Genomic DNA, 18,398 nt, shown 5'->3' with positions numbered 1-18,398 from the left:
AACAGTCCCTATTCTATATAATTGTAGTGAGTGTAAATGAGTCAATGCGTGTAAAACCAGCAGTGTGTTGTCTGGTGGGCACCCTGCACTTGGCAGTTATTCTTGTTTCTAGGTGGGAAAGATCCTTATAAACTAAAAAACGGTTAATGGAAGATTCAACTGCAGACATTTATCGCGTTGCCTTCCACGCCGGGCAGGGTGCTCGGAACTGTGGATTATTTTCTTTCTGGTTTTATCCGGACTGAAGATGATCCATTGCAATGACTCCTTGTAATAGTGTCCCTGTGGCTGTGCATGTCCTCGGATTTGTTCAGACTCTGACACGTCTGAGCTGTTCCAGGTGGAACGCAGCTACTTTCTCTCCCTGGGCCTTGTGGGGTTGTGGTTCCTAAACCGGGATGTGCAGATAAATGCACTGGGTGATTTTGTAAAAATGGTTTCCTGGGCCCCAGGAAGATTGAGGAGCTACTAGGTCTCACTGGGAACTCTGAGCTAGTATTCCCAATGAGGCTGAAGCTGCTGGATTGGGAAACCTCTGGACCAGATTCTTAACTTTATCAAGCTTAAGTCTTACATGGGGGAAATTAAAAAATTCACATTCTTGGAATTCGGCCCCTGAGCTTTCTGTTCTGAGACTCTGGGATGGAGCCCAGGAATTGGCACTGTACACAGCATTCTTAGGGGATTCTGATGCGGGTGGGAGGTGGCAAGTGCCACACTTTCAAAACCACTGGACTTCAGATGATCCGGTATTCAATATTCTAAAGGTTTATTTTGAAAAAGGGGTGTCAGGTTCCTAGTGAACCTTCTGTACACGAAGATGTGGGTCCATCCTGCCATCATAACCCATGTCTACAGATGCTCACGGGAGGTCGACTCCAGCAGAGGTCGGCCAGTCTGGGGGAAGCCTGGGGACAGAGCACCTCTCTGAGTTCAGTGCGTGTGGGGTTAGAGTACAGCGGGCAGCCCAACGCTTCTGTGTGAGAGAAAGAGAGAGGCAGGCAGAGGGAGGGAGGCAAGTCACACTCACATGGGGAGACAACATGCTGCAAAACTTAGAACTGCCTTTGCTTTCTGAAGGAAATCAACTCAGGGATCACCTAAATGATGGCATCCTTCAGCGGCAAGCCACCAGGAATCCTGTGGGCTCCCAGGGACAGCTGGGACTCCCCACCCTCGTTGCCCCCCAAAATGCCTCCTGAAGAGTCAGCCTCCACACAAGGAAGTGGCCTGGGGGTGAGGGGGACGGTGAGGGGGAGGAGCTGTGCTGTCCGTTTGGGTGCCGTTCAAAATTTTAGAGCTAGTGTGTATTCCCTCTCGTTAACAAAGAAGACAAAGAAACATTCATTGCATTGCTTCCCTTCCATTCTGCTGAGGACGGAAGGGCACTAAAGGGGCAGACATGAAATGAAAGCCTGGCGTCCGAGGAGCAGCTGGGCAAGGGCCTCACTGCACCCCCACCCCCGCGGCCTCAGGTGCCCCCACCAGTGAAACGCGGTCAGGTAGCCCCATCGTGGGCATGTGACTTGCCTGCGGACTTTGTTAAAACACGGACCTGACTCAGTAGGCAGTTGGCAGGTGAGGGGGGCAGAGGTTCTGCATTTCTAACAAGTGTTCAGATGATGAACCAACTCTAAATAGTAAGCCTCTACTGTATGTGAAGAAACACTAGTCCACACCCTGTGAGAGATGTTTTTGAGACATCTGAACATTGGGATATTCATGTAAAGGTCTAGATTACCAGGTCCTCTTGTGAAATTTTGAGCAGTGGCCACACAGGGCTGGCATCCCCACGTGGCGACAACAGGCTGGAGCCGAGGAGCGGCTGCCCTAGGAGGGACCTGTGTTCCCCAGCTGCCCCCACAGGCATTTCGGCTTGGAGTCCTCCAGCCAGGTTCCTGAGGGTCCATATAGATGGCTAGCTGCAGACCCCGAGCGAAGCTTTTTGCTCAGGTTATCTGGGATGTTCTGCAGCATTCAGACTCCAGCCTCTGGCGGTCGGACCCCTCAGTCTCTCTCCATAGGAGATAGCAGGAATCAACCTTGCCACCTAAGCTCACTCGCTGTGCACTGGGATTGGAAGGGGGGAACGCGGGAGCCAGTACTCAGAGCCCGGAGGAAAGACCATTGTCACCGATCGCTGTACGACACAGCCAGGGGCCAAATACGGAAATGAAAGCATCTGAAGTCCACGTGGACGGTCAAGGAGAACAACAGAATGTGTCTCTCGTTACTCATTCAGATCGTTTATTAAGAGCGAAAGTCGGGCCGTCCCATCTGTGTGATATTGCAACATGAAAAGTCACATACATACTAAGGAGACCCCACAGAATTGAGAGCCTTTCAACAGTACAGAGCCATAGATTACAAAATTAAAATACAAATGATCCTCCGAATTTGGCAGGAAACAAGTACAATATGAGGAGGCCTGGAATGGAAGGGCACTTGCTTTTTGATAAGGCAGTTACAAAATGGAACACAAACCCACACGGCGAAAACATTCCGATGGGCATCACGGACAGCAGACACGTACAGAAGGGGTCCCGCACAGCCCTCCGTCCCGGGCGACGAGGTGCTCGTGGAGTGAGAGCAACCAAAGGCTTCGTGGTTTAGGACACAAGCTAGATGAAATAACAGCGTATAGACATTTCTACCTTAAGAAGAGGTCCCACCGGGCCCCAGACTAGACTCCACCTCAAAACGTCAGATCAACTTTACCCTTCCTCACCTTGAACTTGGAAACAGTCTGTAATAAAATGAAGGGAATAAAAAGGCACCCCAAAGCACCATGCTTCCCGGACCATGACCTCGAGTTCACCTGTCCTTCGGTTCAACTGTCAAGCCCAGTATGGGGACTGGGAGGCCGCGAATCACGGGGCCTCAGAGTGGTGTCTGTCGGACTCAGGGCCAACCGAATGACACAAGCCCAAAGGACCACCTGAAAGGCAGAAGTCTGACCAACAGATCTCAGAGCAAGCCCATTTCGTGAGAATTTCGATTCTAGGACAACACTACACCTCCCGCCAGGACTTCTGAACTCTGGTCTTAAATCATCAGCTAGTTCTCTTCTCCCCTCACGTTCATTTGGCAAAACTCAACTGCTTTCCTGATCGTGTCACACAGCCTTGAGTCCAGCAGGTTGGTTCATAGCCCCTGGGAGCCAGGCTGGCCTTGGGGACCTCTCTGCTCAGTGGCAAGGTCTCAAATATCTGAAGGCACCTTACTCTGGACAGGACTCGAGTCATGTGCAAGTCAGAGTGAGAAGAGCTCTGGACAGGTCAGGAGGACAGGAGGTTAGTCCAGACAGTGCCCTGCGACTCAGACAGGTCATTCTCAATGTCAGTTTCCTGTCTTCAAAACGAATGATGGGGCAAGAGTAACCTTACAAGACTTTCCAGCTTGAAAATATGGCACTTCTTAGACACAGAGACATGTGATGCGCCCCTCCCCCAAGGTCCTAAGCTTTGTTTTCTCCATAAAAACAATGTGTGAAGTACGTGCAGAAATCTTAAGGTACAAGCTCTCAGCAGTCATGGAGCCCTTAAACTCCACACAGAGCAATATTTTACAATCTCCTAGCTAAAACTTTTCCTAAGTGACGTGAGCATCAGTTTTTGTGGGGCAAGCACAGAACTAGGGCCCCATCCCTTCTTAGGTTATTTTTTTAATCAGGCTGATAGCATCCCCTCCTCCCTGACCCCCTCCATCAGCTTCCGCAAGAACACGGGAGGCGAACTAGGCTGATGGGGTTTCCACATCCTTCAACAAGGAACTAAGTGGACCCATGCTAAAGGGGAAAGACAGCCAGGACACCAAAATATCTATCTGCTAGCTGCTCCTTTCAAAAAGACAACTGCCGTGCCCTGGGACAGTGCCAGCAATGAGGGTCCTTGGCCAAGATGAACAACTTGTTCCACACGGCCCCTGCTGGGCAGAGACTAAGATGGAAATGACAGAGAACACAGAAAAGCCAGAGGTTTATAGAGATGGAGCAGGCTTCCCCAGGAGGTAGTGAGTTCCCTGACCTCAAAGGTGTTTAAGCCCAGACTGCTCAAACCCTTGGTGGGACAGTTGTAGGCAGAATGTCAGCACCTGTGGGGAGACTGGACTGATGACTTAAAGACCCTTTCCCAACTTTTGGATCTCACCATTCTAACAACCGAGAGCCTTCAGGTGACTTCCATGAAGCAACTTCTCTGGGATCCATGGTCTGGATAGCCTATTTCAACAGACAAGACCCCCCGAATAAGTCCCCTCTCCTACTTTCTCCCTTCCACCAGGCAGTTGTCCTGCAGGATATTAACCAAAAAGTTCCCACAAAATAAGCAGCTGAAATGCCAAGGTTAGATGCAACGTTCCAGCTGCAAACAATTATTAATATCTGTTCTCTGGAAGCCTAGCAGTGAATATTTAGCTATGACAGGAACTTCTAACAACTTGGTGGCTCTAACACATAAGTGAAATTCCTTGTCATTTTACAATGCCAATCCTGAAGCCTTTGGTTTCAATCTTTCATGGGATTCGGCTATGAGCTTTTTCACGTGATGTTGCCAACCTAAGAGTTTGTTGAAATAAGAAGTTTGTCCATTTGTTTTTTTAAAACCCTAAATCGAAGCAACACGAGTGGCAGGATACTGGCATTTCCACGTGACAACCTTCAGGGTATATGAAAGAACCATACCAAGCCGGACCGAGGCAGGAACCGTACTCTTTAAGAAGACAAGCTCTGGATTTCACATTCCAGTTTTGCCCAGGAGCACCAAGAGGAGAGAAGGCAATGTTGCAACATTATAGGTGGAGAGAAGCGCAAGAGTCCTTGGCAGGTGTATAAAAATGTAGGCAGCCAAGATGAACACTGCTTTCCCCAAACTCCACTGCTTCGGAGCCATTTCTAACAGGCAGAAGTCTCCTGCCCACAGATGAAGCCTTGGGAAACTGCAGAAGAGGCTAAGGCAAGTGGCTTAGTGGTTTGATGAAAGAACAGATTTCTGCATACAAGAAAATCGTAAGTTCATATAGCTTTGTCTTTTCTCTCATCTGACATGTTTTCAAAGGTTGAAAAGACACCCACAGCCTCCATTTTCCAAAAGCACCTCTCTTTTGAGGGAAGGTGGCAGGGTGGACTCAGGTGCACAGAGCATCTGGCTGAAGGTGAGCGTTTCCCCAGGCTTCACGCTGGAACAAAAATATTCTTACAGAGACACGGGAACAGATGGATCCCAACACCACAGCTTCTTGTACAGAAATGTACTGTTGTCTCCCTCAACTGGGAAATAGATTTGCTGTTAAAGAAATAGTGACATGACCTACACATCGGCGATTTTCACTTCAACATCAGAAAGATACATTTTCTCAGTAAGAGATGGACATTTCCAGAGAGCAGGTTACCAATGCCTTCACCTGTAGGCGCCATCTGCCCCCCAAACTGTGGCCTGATGAGAAAACACTCCCCTTGACAAAGGGGGCCTGGTGTTTGATGCCTTCAAGACTTTCTAACTCAGTCTCTCAGGAGAAAAACCTATATAAGCAACAGAACTTTGAGCCTTCTTGACGTCTGCACATCAGCATCCTTCAGCTATAAGCAGTGAGACAGTCTCTACATACTGAATCTGAATGACTAAAAACACTCAGAGAGCACCTTGATGTGCCATCCACAGCTGGGTGTATTAAAATAAGATCGCCTCATAGTCTAGAATATGTTCTATGTACATTCATTTATACATATTTAAAAAGGCTGCAATCTGCTAGACATGCATTTTGAACACTGGTGAACGCTTTGCTGCAATGGAACACACTGCATTTTAGTGAGGGGGTGGCCAGTCCCCAATCCACAGACAGCATGGTCCTCTGCCCCACAGAACCCAGCCTTCAGACACTGCACCGCCCTGCTTAGCGGGGGTTGTGTTCGGACTTCTCTGTGCTGACGCTCAGAGTAAGCCATTTATGAGACATTAAAACTCTCTGCCGGGCTAGGCCATCCACGGCTCCTTTTAAATTTAAGGCTTAAGAAAGCACTCACAATTAAAACTGAGTAAGAAAATGATACTTTTGACCACAATATGTGTCAAGATGGTCAGAAATTAGAATCCAAGTCCTTTTCTCTTTTCTTCCATCCCCTATTCACATCCTTTGTCCCCTAACACACTGATTAGAAACTTTTGCAAAAGCATACTTTTGGATATAAAGCTTTGTTTTCAAAGGAGACTTTGGCTCTGATATAGTAAGATACAGGAATCTGAGTTTTTGAACTTTAAAAAAAATCAGGTAATTATTCATACTTAAAAAAAATTGTTTTAGCAATCTCCGCCCCCCGCCCCCAGAGGGAGGCAAACTGCTCACAAAAATGAATATCAGACGGCACTGACCTTTGTTGCTCAAACCCATGATTTGCTGGTGACCCCAAGCCCAGGGAGTCACGGCCAGTCAGACTTTTTGTCCCAGAATTGGACTTCCGAGCAGGCATCACATGATCCTTGGCAGCTTTCTTGGTGGCTGTGAACTAAGGATTAGTATTTCTGAAAACACGAGCCCCAAATCACTAAATATCTCCATTTATCAAAGCATTTATGACCTAGGAGGATGACTGAAGTCATACTTTATAATTTCACCCCAAAGAGTAAAGCACAGAGTGATGTACAAAGAGCTGCATCTCCTGCGAGGGCCCCTGCATCAGTGTTTCTGGAAGCTCCGCCAATATAGCTTGGTGCCTGCGACTGCCCTCAAATCCTCTTCTGATGAGAAACCTCCTGTTGGTGCATCAGGATTTCCTCCACATTCTAGAAGTTAAGTGGTGAGCCACAGAAATGGCAGAGCTCTCATTAACTAGAGGTGTGAAGCGGATGCTACCAGGCTGGCAGTCGGCCACCCATACTGACTGAGTGCTTACTGTGTGCCGGGCAGCGGCCAGTGAGGGGGACCACTGTCAAACCGATCTGCTGATCAACGACACAGCCGGCAACAAAGCGGGGCCCGACTGTGCCCACCAGACTGGGGTCTACTCGCGCTTCTCCGGTTAGCTGCACCCCACTGCTCTTCCAGGCCTACACCTCACACAAGGCAGCGTGGTCGTACAAGGTGAGTACCAGGATATTTTTTATCCCACATTTCCAGTAGAATTGACTTAATGCGTTGTTGAATGCTGCAATACATCATTTTTAAATCTCTCAGTGATCTTGTTTTTTCAGTCCGGTAGTTGCCTTAAAAGAAAGTCTTTGTATGCACATGCTGAACATGAGAATATAATCCTCCTGACCAAAAAGATTTACAGTATTCATCATTCAAACTTTTTTATTTACAATAAAATTGAACAGTCTTTACGGGCTTACACGTAGCAGATTTCACCTGTGTGTTCAGCATTATACTTCATTCCTTGATGTACTTGATTCTCACTCAAGCTGTTTGCCGCCCTCCGATTTCTGGTCCAGTCGACTCTTGTTACTCTTCACCATGTAAATGAAGTAGGCGAGCGTCTCTTTTTCATTCACAGGTATGTTCCTGAAGTGTCGGCTGACAGTCTGCGTGGGGGAAAACACCAGAGTCCGTTAAAGCATCGTATACATCAGGGCCACAAATTCTGAACTGTGCAAAAGAAGGAGCAGGGGTTAGCTTCCAGAGCTAGGGATGGGGTTATGATCCCTGCAGAACTCAGTGCTGCAGAACTCAGACGCCCTTCTCTCCCAGCCGGCTGGGTGACTTGGTTTCAAGGCCTCCAAAAGCAGCACTTGAACCTACAACATTTCCAAGGTGCAGTTCTATTTCAGTGGCAGCTAACTGTCCATCATGGCATAATCTCAAGGGCACCCCCAAGGAGGAATAGGTGGGGACGGCTCTGCTTGGCTAGCTGCTACCATCACCAGCTCTCAGGCCCTGGCATCACCGGGCAGAAAAGCATCTTTTTAAAACTGTGTCAAATGAATAGCCAGTTGGACAGATGTTAAGTGTTTGACCCAAGAATTCATCTAAATAGTACATAGCTGCCTCTTGAAAAACACATCACATTTGAAAAAGAATTCGTCATTTACTGTGTACTCCTGACACAGGAGCTTTGTTTTACAAGTCCTGAGAATGCAGGTCTGCCCTTGCCCCACCTCAACCCATCCCTTTCAGCAGGGGAATGCTGCCAAATGGGCAATGTGACCTTAAAGTAGAAAAGAGTTGTATACTTCTATCTGTTTTATCTAGATGCTGGGGAAGGAAGTTTAAGAAAAAATGATGGATCAGCAAGAAACCCCTAAAGGAAAGACCAAAAACCAATGGGGCTGTCAACCTTTAAGGAAATCTCTGAATGGATTGAGGGGGCTAGGACAGATCAAAAGAGTCTGAGAACTAGCACTATAGAGTGGTGACCTCTGGATGGTAGCATTCTATTTTTCTTTTTTTCCATCTTCCACATTTTCAACAATAGGCAGAAAAGCACATTGAGAAAAGAGGGATGAGAGGAAACCTGCACAAATGCCAACAGGACAGAAGTATCAAGCCAGGCTGTCAGTAGGTTCAAATAAGGGCCAATAGAGCATTTCTCCCCCTCTGAATTGTACTAAGAGCTCAGGGTAAGAGAAAAATTTCTTGGGTTCTATTCATTATAATAAATACTTCCATTACCAACATCAGAGAAGAAATCAAAGGAAAAACTAAAGAAAAAGAATAGCTCCCACAGAATATGAGCAAAGGTTTTGGGGTGATTAATCTGACACACTGGATGTGCAGGAAGGACCATATTTATATGGAATCTTACAAAACAAGATTCAAACAAATGCACAAACAAAATCATACTCAGGACTTATAATCAGGAGTCTGGAGATTCAAGGCTCAGTTCTATTATTAATTTGCTGTGTGATTTTAAGCAAGTCTTTTCCTCTCTCGGTGCCATGGTTTCTTTTATAGAAAGAGGGCCTTTCCAGGTCTTAGAGCTGTGGGATTCTAGATTGTACGAGAGAGGGAACAGGAAGTTACTTGCAGAGCTAGGAAGTTACTTGCAAGGCATTATGATCAACAGACACACGTAGCAGCAGGGAGAACCAAGGTCACCATCAGAAGCACAACGCTGGCTTTCTCTTTTTGCAGTGCAATTTGTCTACCTACTTCTGCTAACTGGGCCTTATTGAAGCCTGGTCTGGTCTGCAATTTGTAGTGTCGTTTATAACGCCGTAGAGTGTTCACCTGCAGCTGGAACAGATCAACCTGGAGAGAAGAGGAGAAACACATTATCCATCACCTGACTAGCCACGGCTCACCGAGAGCACACTACGTGCCCAGCACTACACTAGGAGGGGTGGGGGGAGGGGGGAAGAGGACTACAGAGATGTCTTAGAAATGGTCCACTGAGGACTAATAACTGGCTGGGAGGACCAAAGAAAAAAAAAAAAAATCAAAAACCAAACAAAACAGTGGAAAAAGAGTTCTAGCTGGGGAGGGGTGGTCCCAGGAGGCTCACGGAGGCGGTGAAACTTATAGCTAAGGAGAGCAGGGCTTAGAGAGGCGGCGGGTAACAGGACTAGACTAGGGAATGAGAGAGAAGACCATGAGCGCAGAAAGCCAGGAGATGAAGAGACAGACTCGGGCGTCATAGGCAATCACGATGGGTTTAAAAGGTGAGACTGGAGGGTAACATGTCTTGAAAAGCAGAAGGAGCGACCATAGGTGGTAGGGGTGATGTTCAGGAAGACGGATCTAGTGGTGGTTTGTAGGGAAGATTGATGGGGGGTGCAGGCGACCGTGCTGTGGCAGTGATCGGAAATGAGACGCTCAAGTGGAGCTTTGGAAGCTGGTGATACCAGAGGGGGACCCCAAGTATGGGGAGCAAAGGTAAACCCAGACAGGCATCCTGGAGGAAGACAGGCTTGAGCTTGGTAGCAGACCAGATGGAGGGGCGTGAGATAGGACAGCGGGAGGTACTGCTGTTCCCAGAGTTCTTCCCTAGGCTCAGCCTTCAGGTGTCAGAACCCTGAACAACTCTCCAGAGAAAACTCGAAAGCTACTGTGGCGAATGTACAAATCAGCAGGTTAGGTTGGGGTCTCTGCAAATGACTGGATAACAGAGGGAAAGGACCCCCCCTTTTTTTCTAACACAGGAAGAGAGGAAAGCTGCACAGTCATTAAGTATTGAAGGCCCAGAAAGTTGGGCTGCTTTTACCTGCCTCTAAAAGAGATGTTCTTGCTTCAGGCAGGTGGAGAGCACTTAAAAACAAAATGAATGATCAATATGAGGGACCAAAGTCCTTCATTCTTTTCAAAACATTCCTCAAACCCCTTTTTTTTTTTTTTTTGTAAAAAGCACTGAAATTGAATACATCCATTTCTTTATGAAATAATAATACCAATGCTGAAGGCAATAGAAAAATATTGTAAACCAATGCTAGAAAAAGGGATACAGGGAGGGGCCGAGGGAAAGGACCATATTTTCAAAGGCTTTCTCCACATCTGCAGACAAAGGCCCGCCTACTCTTTCTATTCCTATGCAGTCATTTCCACTCTGAGTGCTAACAGGCGGTTGCCTTATGAAATATTCACGTGTCAAATAGTCAATGTACATTACAAACGGGTTTTCTTCTGCTGAGTCTGAAGTGAAAATAACTTAGAAAAAAATCCAATACTTTCTGTAGCCTTGCTCGGCAGGCACGAGCACCCTGAAGGTTCAAGAAGCCTAGGTCTCGGGGCGCCTGGGTGGCTCAGTCGTTAAGCGTCTGCCTTCGGCTCAGGTCATGATCCCAGGGTCCTGGGATCGAGTCCCACATCGGGCTCCCTGCTCCGCGGGAAGCCTGCTTCTCCCTCTCCCACTCCCCCTGCTTGTGTTCCCTCTCTCGCTGTGTTTCTCTCTGTCAAATAAATAAATAAAAAATCTTTAAAAAAAAAAAAAAAAAAAGAAGCCTAGGTCTCATCGTCCAGAGCAATGGGCTTCAGCAAGGGTTGGTTTTGCCCCCAGAGGACGTTCTCTAATGTCTGCAGGCACTCTTTGATGGTCACTACTTTGGTGACTGGCATCTAATGGGCAGAATCCAGGGATGCTGCTAAACATCCAATGATGCACAGGACAGCCCCCCACGACAAAGACTTCTCTGGCCCCGCATATCAACAGAGTCGGGGCTGAGAAACCCTGGGCCCTTATAACTGACTTTGGAATGGCTCCTGGGGAACCAGAGCTGGGGAACCAGGGACCAGAGCTGATATGAACTGACAATGTACACCTTCATTTTGCAGATCAGAAAACAGAGGGCCAGTAACTTCCCCCAAACCATACAAGCTCAGTCTCCAACTCTAAAGCCAAAAAGAGGTTTTAAAAAACTTGACGTCATGGTTATATTCAAGAAGGTATCAGGGGCTTCCTGAGGAAAGGCAGTATGGCCTAGTGGAAAGGGCAGTGGCCCAGAGGCCCCGAACTCTGTGTGTGACCTCGGGTCTCTGTGCCTGTCTGTAGAACGAGGGGGCAGTGAGACCAGCTGATTTCTAAGTCTTCAGCTCTCAGATTCGGTATTACCATGATTCTATGATTCACTTTTCAGATAAACCACAGCAAAACAAAGAGGACTAAAATTATTTCTTAATCCAAAAAGCGGACCAGGCCAGAGATAAAGATCACATTAGAATCCATTCTTTCTCAGGCGGACCTCTGGACTTTTACCTCAGGAATGTCAGTATCGTGCTCAGGAGAATCTCCGCCATCATCACTTGTCTTCCTCTTCCTTTTGTTTCGTACGCTCTGGATGAAGTTTTTGTGGAAGTCGCAGATATACAGGTGTCTTACCTGATGGGAAGCAAATTACAGTGAGACTCGCCAATTCCATGGGAACAGCCACAGGTATCTATCCAACTATGGGGCTTCTCTTCTTTGCAAGGCATTGAAGAGACAGAAGGAAGAACAACATAGAGGTCCTAATTTCCAGAAGTCTACTGTTGAGTTGTAGAACAAGAAGCCGACAAAGGGACACAAACACCACCATCACACTGGGCAACAGCTTACAAACTAAGTTCCCCCTGAAGGCTAGAGATAATAAATGGTAGGGGTTCAGCCAAGGGAGAGAGCCTGTGGCTGGGATAGTAAGTGTAGAGGTCCCTGACTAAACAGGAGGATTTATGGGTAGACAGGAAGCATTCCAGATGGGAAGACGAGCCAAGAGTTAAGAATTTCAAATATGGGTGACCAAGAGATTCAGGGGTGGGGGCACGAGAACAGCTTAGACTTTCCTTCAGACTAGACAGTCCCCCAAGGTTTTTGAAGCAGAGGGTGATGTGACTTACAGGAGTTAGGAATTTACAAGGGGCTGGAAGGCACTGTCCCAGGAAGGAGGAAAGAAGGGACTGTGGTAATGGTGGACAGGACAACAGCTCCTACTGCAGGACGACATCTGAAAAACTTTATTCCTGCGGATCAGAACAATACTTCTTGCATCCCCACACATCTGGTCCACAAAGAGAAGTGGGAAGAGATGCAGAAAGTCTCTTTCTCCCAGAAACCACACGAAAGCAGCTGGATGCTACTGCCGACTTCCTAGCGCGAGCTGGGGGCGTAACAGCTGAGAGGTAAACGTGTTTTTATTCAAGAACGTGAGTACCAGGGGCGTCTGGGGAGCCACTCAAAACCCTAACAGAAACAAGGTGCCTGTGTCAATGACCTGGGGGTCTTGACACTGGAACAGATGGACACAAACGTTCCTGAGAGACTTCTGAATTTGAATGTATTCCTTAAATTCTTAAAGACAAAAGTAAGCTGATAGGAACCAGCATCAATTAATTCAGACCTTTGCATGGAGAAAATAATGAAAACTGCTTTTTAGTCCGAGGAAGCAGCACTTTCACAGGGTTGGATTGGTGAGTCCGGAGCACTTTTCAGTTTATACTGCGGCCGTGTCTTGCAGACGGCAGGCATTCTCTAAGCGCACCTGTACCAGCGCACGCGGTCCCTCCTGAGAGCAGCCTCGGCCAGCAAAAGCCACCGTTTACATATGGTCACATATTCGAGAAGCCTTGCCGGCATCCACTCTGCCAAAGGACTTTCGGACACAGCCTGTGTCACCGTCCCAACGAATCCCTCCTAGCTGATGTACAGTCCACCGGACATGCTGTTACTGGGGAAGAAAGCATACTATCCCTCCCCGATGGGAAGCTGGCCCTCCCGTTAGCTAGTTCCACATGCAAACTCTGAGATGAAGCAGCTCCTCAAATTCATAGAGGGACACACTTGGTAGGAGAACAGGCAGAAGAGGTGATGTCCTGAAGCTGTGGCTGGGAGGTTTCAGGTCAGGACACTAGAATAATGGAATTCTGGATGGAAGAGAACTTAGCAATCACCAGTGTAACCCCACTGGCCCCAATCTCATTTTCTACGGAGATAAACGGAAGCCACACAGATGGGGTTATGATCTGGTCAGGGTCACCCAGGCCTTCTGACCCCCTGTGCATGTCCTTTCCTACCCCAGCATTTTCTTTATACTATTTTCAACTTCCACTTTTCTCCAGAATAAAGCAGAAATATGTCAATTGGAGGAATGTTTGAAAGCATGTTATATATTAATAACTCATAGCGCACGGCCAATGTCTACATGAAATGAGTTTAAGCTGCCTGAGTTGGATTTCTGGTGCTATTATTTAAAAAGGTTCTCTGCTAGGCCCTTTTACAAGATAAATAGTCATTATTTCTCCTTAACCATTTTCAAGTATGTACTGGTTTTCAGAAATTTCAGAGCTCGGTGGCCTTTGGGGGTAGAGGTGGAGGAAGAAGGATGGTAGCAAAGGTTCCAGGGTTTTTCTTTTCTGTTTTAACTTTCTGCAACGGCTACAAATTCCTGTAACACGGCAGTTACTTAGAATTGAATTCCTGCCCAAGCCTGTGAGAATGAGGTAGAATCCCGTTCAGAAATAATGATTCTGCGCCACCACCTTGAAACATATTGAGAGTGATCCTCCCGTGAGACACTACTCCTCCAGAAGCACTACGTCTGGGGAACTCCAGGGCCAGGCTCACGCTGCCTCTCTTGTAGACAGTGTGTGTGAAAGCACCAACACAGCTCAACACAGGTTCCCCAGCGGGGTCACCGGGTAAATGGTGCCCCAGTGGCAGCAACACAATTGTTCACATGTCATGGCATCCAAGGCTTTAACAGAACTGGAAATTCCTTCCCTCCTTCCTTTTTTTTTTTTTTTAAAGACAGGAAAATATTATAAGCTGCTCAAGTAAAGGCTCCCAACCACCTACACAAAAGGTAGGCAGTGTTTCCAAGAGGATGAATTCACTGCTGTGTTAGAATTAGGCATTTCACTTCAACACGTGTCCTAAACTGGACCTTAGTGTCTAGCCAATTGTTTGCTCTCTGATGAATTCCTTTCATTCATTCATTGATAGAGATTTGTAGTAAGAAAGCCATTAACTCACCCCCAGCCATTTTAAAAAACAGCATCTTTCAAGAGTGGCAAAGGTACTGCAATTGTTAACGTAAATAAATAAATAAATAAATTGGGGGTGAGAGGGAAGAGCCTGGAAGAGGCGGGAAGATTTTTTATTTATTAGTACTTCATCAAGGCTTACGCATGGGGCTTGGAAGTAAGTCAGATAATGGGTTTAAGAAATTAACCAGCCTCTTAGTCACTGTGTGACTTTGGCTCTGTCACTTCTTATCTCTGGGCCTCAGTTTCAACTGTAAGATCCGAAGTAGAAAAGTGCGTGTCCTTTCAGTTTAACAAGCAATCTCTAATTTCCCCCAACAGTGGAATTTTGGTCCTAAAATAGAATGGATGTTAACCACCTGAGCTTTTAGCAGGTCTACCTGAATATTAAATACCCCCTTAACTCATTTCCAATTCCTAATCACAAGGCAGCCACTTAAGGCTTGCAGCAACAGATGTCAAACTAAAAAGTTCTTAATTGGTTGACAATAGGCACATCTTTAGAATTGTTAACTAGAAGTGGTGAAATCATACAGGAAAAGTTTTACTATAATTAGGCACAAAACACAGGGCTATTCTATTCAAATTTAAAGCCCCCTCCCTAACGCCCTTCTACAGAAGCTACCCCTAAGAAAATTGATTTTCTTCCTCCCCGTCACCTGGGCTGCAAAGAGCCTCTTCCCGAGACCTGGCCTTGGCCTTATTTCTGCCACATCCTTCAAAATCCCACTTCCCCACAGCTGCATGCGAAGCAGCGAGCTCGGTGACCCTCTGCAGAAGCCGCGGCAGGGGTGGTGGGGGGTGGGTGGGAGTGGGAAGTAACTGCCACCTTTCCTTTTCTGAAGGAATAACAGGGTTCCGAGAAGGAGAGAGAAGTTGAAGAAGAGCCGGGTCCCTTCATCACCCTCTCCCCAACACTTGCTCCTTCGTGGGCCAACAGAATCAACCCAGGTCTCCGGGCCCCAATATCTAAACCAATACAACAAGCCCTAAACTGTTGTCAAATCTTCCCAGGCAGGAAAGGTCCTCGGTAGACCCCCTCCCCCCGCCCCCAACCTCCCGGATTTGGGCAGAATCCCAGTCCGAGCCTGTCTGCGCTGAAGCGGCCTTTGAAATCCCGAGTGCAACTCCCCAGTTTGCAGATAAAGGGCGGCGAGGCCCAGGGCGGGGAGGGCCCCGGGGTCCGGCCCGCAGCCGGGGACAGCGGCCGGAGGGCGGCGGCGCGCGGGGACCCAAACGGGGGCAGGGGAAGGGGCAGGGGCGGGGGCGGACTCACGCTCTTGTCGATGTCCAGCTTGAGTTTCTTCTGCGAGATGCTCTTCTGGACCCTCTTGCTGAAGGAGGCGTTGCCCGCGGGCCGGACGCAGCGCTCGCCGTCCTCGATGAGGCAGCAGCTCTGGCCGTAGCCCGGGGCGGCGGCGGGGGCGGCGGGGGGCCCTTCGCGGCTGTCCTCCTCCGTGCTAAAGCCGTTCATCTCCCCGCCCCGGGCCGGCCCCTCTGCGGGAGGATCCCCTGTAGGCCACTCCGCGGCCGCGCGCCCCGCGGGGCAGGTCGCCGAGGCCCCCGCACCCGAGGGTCCCGGAGTCCGTCCCCAGACCAGGCGCTGCCCTGCCCCGCGCCCGGGAGGCCCGGCTCCGCTCCGCCGCGCTCCGGCTCCTTCGGCCCCCGGCCCCGCGCCTCTGGAAAGCCCCTTCCTCCCCGCTCGAGGCCCCGGGGTCGGCTCCCGCGGCTCGCAGGGCCCCACCGGGGGTCACCCGGAGGCGCCTTCTGCCGGGGGCCCAGAACCGTTACCCTTCGGCGGGGGCGTCCGGGAGGGCGTCCCAGGAAGCAGCCGCTCCCCGGGGACTCCGGGCCCGGCTTGCCAGGGGGTTTCGAGGGCCCCCGCCGGCTCCCGCCTTCTTTCGGCTGCGGGGCAAACTCGCCGCCGGGCAGCTCTCCCGGGGTGGCGCGGCCTCCCCGCGCGGGGCCCGGCCTCGAACCCGCGGCGCCCGGGCCCGGGGGCGCGTCCGGCTCGCCCCACCCCTGCAGCCGCTCGGCTGCGCCCCGAGTCCCGCGGCAGCCCCTGGGCCGCCCGGCCGCCGCCCGCCCAACGCTCCGCACCACAACAGTTCGCTCCCCCGCCCTCCGCGGGACAGCGGAAGTCCCGCCTCCGCACGGCCATTGGCCGCGTTCGCTCTCTGGGCGGGGCCTCTGCCGCCGCTGGCGTGCCCCATTGGGCGCCTCCGCCGCCAGTCCCTGGCGCCTGGCTACTTCCTGGACTCTGCTGGGATGGGTTCAAAGTAGAGAAAGTGGAAGAGGGAAGAGTTACCCGGTTGCGGGCGGGGAACGGGGCCGCGCACTCTTCAGGCCGGGGGAGGGTTGGTGAGCAGGGGCCTGGCTGGACCGAGGGCCAGACTCCGGGAACAGAGGAGCCCATTCGGGGGCGTACAGAAGTACAGACGTGGGCGGGGGTGCGGAGGGACAAACATAGGGAGGGGCATTTGAGGGGGGACCTTTCGGGGATAGAGGTTCTGTCACAAGAAGGACAGACAGGATAAAACCGAAGAACCAGGGCCAGAGGACCCGCAGACCGGTGGGAGGTAGGGTGGTTGAAATAGGACAGAAAGCCAGACATGGCGGGAAAGACTGAGGGACAACCCGGTACAGATACGTGGAAAGACGTGCAGAGGAGATGATGAGGGTCTGATGGCGGGTATTGCAAGGTAGTCGGATGCTTGAGGGTGGCGGAGACCTCAGACTGTGGAGACTGGGACTGGCTTGGTCCGCGCGGAAAGAGAAGGAGAGGGAGGAAGAAGACCCCTGGGGGCTTGGGTGACCCCTCGGCTGGGAAGAATCGGAAGTCAGTATAAGGTCTGGAGGGTGGACTCGGTGAACCGCGGGGAAGAGGAGAGGCTGCGGAGGACGCGGAGAAAAGGTTGGGGGTGGAGGATCAAGGGCCAAACTCGGCATGGGGAAGGGCTTGCCGTGTCTTGAGCCCTCCCTGGAGCTCTGTAAGCTGTAGCTTCTGTTGCTTTAAGCCTCCCGGTCTATCTGCGAGGTGACCGTGTCCTACCAACTCCCTGAGCTTGGGGTTCGGCGCCACGGCATCATACACACACATCTAGAAAGGCCTTAGGGAAATCTTCTAGTCTGGCACCCCTAGTCAGGCCACCGCTGGGTAGCTTGGTGATAAATGAGGGCCTTTGGCCCGTAGGGACTAGCCCAGGGTCATTCTGTCATGCAGTCATTTAGGGATGGGTAGCATTGACGGGGGTAGGGGCTTGGGGGTAGGGTGGGGTGGGGAGGGGGCGCAGAGCGGGGGGAATGTTAGGTGTGCACGTGTACCTATTTTGGTAGTACTAGCTGGGTTGGCATTGAAGAGGCTTCTGGTTTGTGTCCTGATGAAAAAGGGAAAGCTACCAGTTCCCATGTTTAGAAGAAGATGCCCTGTGATCTTAAATTTTCTTCAGTGACCTTAAACGTATTTGTACCCTCTAGCCTAGTAATTTCACATGTGGGACAGCCATTTCAGGAAATTGGCCTACCAGAGAAAATATGAAACAATGATGTTCATTGTAGGATTATTTATAATAGAAAAAGAACCTCAAGTTCCACCAGAGAAGTGGTTAAGTAAACATCTTCAGAATGAGATATTTTGTGATGTTTTCCACATTTAAGGTAGTTTCAACATCAATGTAAATTTTTTCTATATATAATATTCATCATTGACTCTTCAACAAAGAATTGATGATGAGTTAGAGAAGTGCTCTATTCATGTTAAGTTAAAAATGCAGGATATAAAATTGCATATGGGATATGATGTGTGTACATCTAAGTTAAAAAACAAAGGAAAAAGCAACTATTTGTGCATAAAATATACACCAAAGTACTAATAGTAATTATTCCTGGGTAGTTGGAACTATGGTTGGTATTTTTCTCCTTTTGGTCTCCTTTCATTTTCCCCAATAAGCATTTATTGCTTTTATAGTAGGCAAAATAGAATGAAAATAAATGGAAAAAAAGGCACAGTTTAATAGAATTCC

At 49.3% G+C, this 18,398-nt stretch overlaps 1 protein-coding gene and 1 long non-coding RNA gene across 22 annotated transcripts in view; one reads left to right on the top strand and one right to left on the bottom strand.

Moving 5' to 3' along the window:
* LOC144381083 (uncharacterized) overlaps nucleotides 1-18,398 on the top strand; it is a 912,868-nt gene that overhangs the window by 119,962 nt on the left and 774,508 nt on the right. The window lies entirely within an intron of this gene.
* SAP30L (SAP30 like) lies at nucleotides 2,226-16,489 on the bottom strand. Its single transcript, XM_036114242.2, has 4 exons — nucleotides 15,653-16,489; nucleotides 11,618-11,740; nucleotides 9,082-9,180; nucleotides 2,226-7,514 (listed from the first exon to the last, which is right to left on the bottom strand). Exons 1-4 carry the CDS (start codon nucleotides 15,848-15,850, stop codon nucleotides 7,386-7,388), a joined length of 549 nt encoding a protein of 182 aa, XP_035970135.1. The 5' UTR covers nucleotides 15,851-16,489; the 3' UTR covers nucleotides 2,226-7,385.

This window comes from Halichoerus grypus, chromosome 2 (genome assembly GCF_964656455.1).
Source record: "Halichoerus grypus chromosome 2, mHalGry1.hap1.1, whole genome shotgun sequence".
NCBI lineage: Eukaryota > Metazoa > Chordata > Mammalia > Carnivora > Phocidae > Halichoerus > Halichoerus grypus.
Note: the sequence above shows the minus strand (reverse complement) of the source record. Positions and strands in the feature narration are given on the sequence as shown.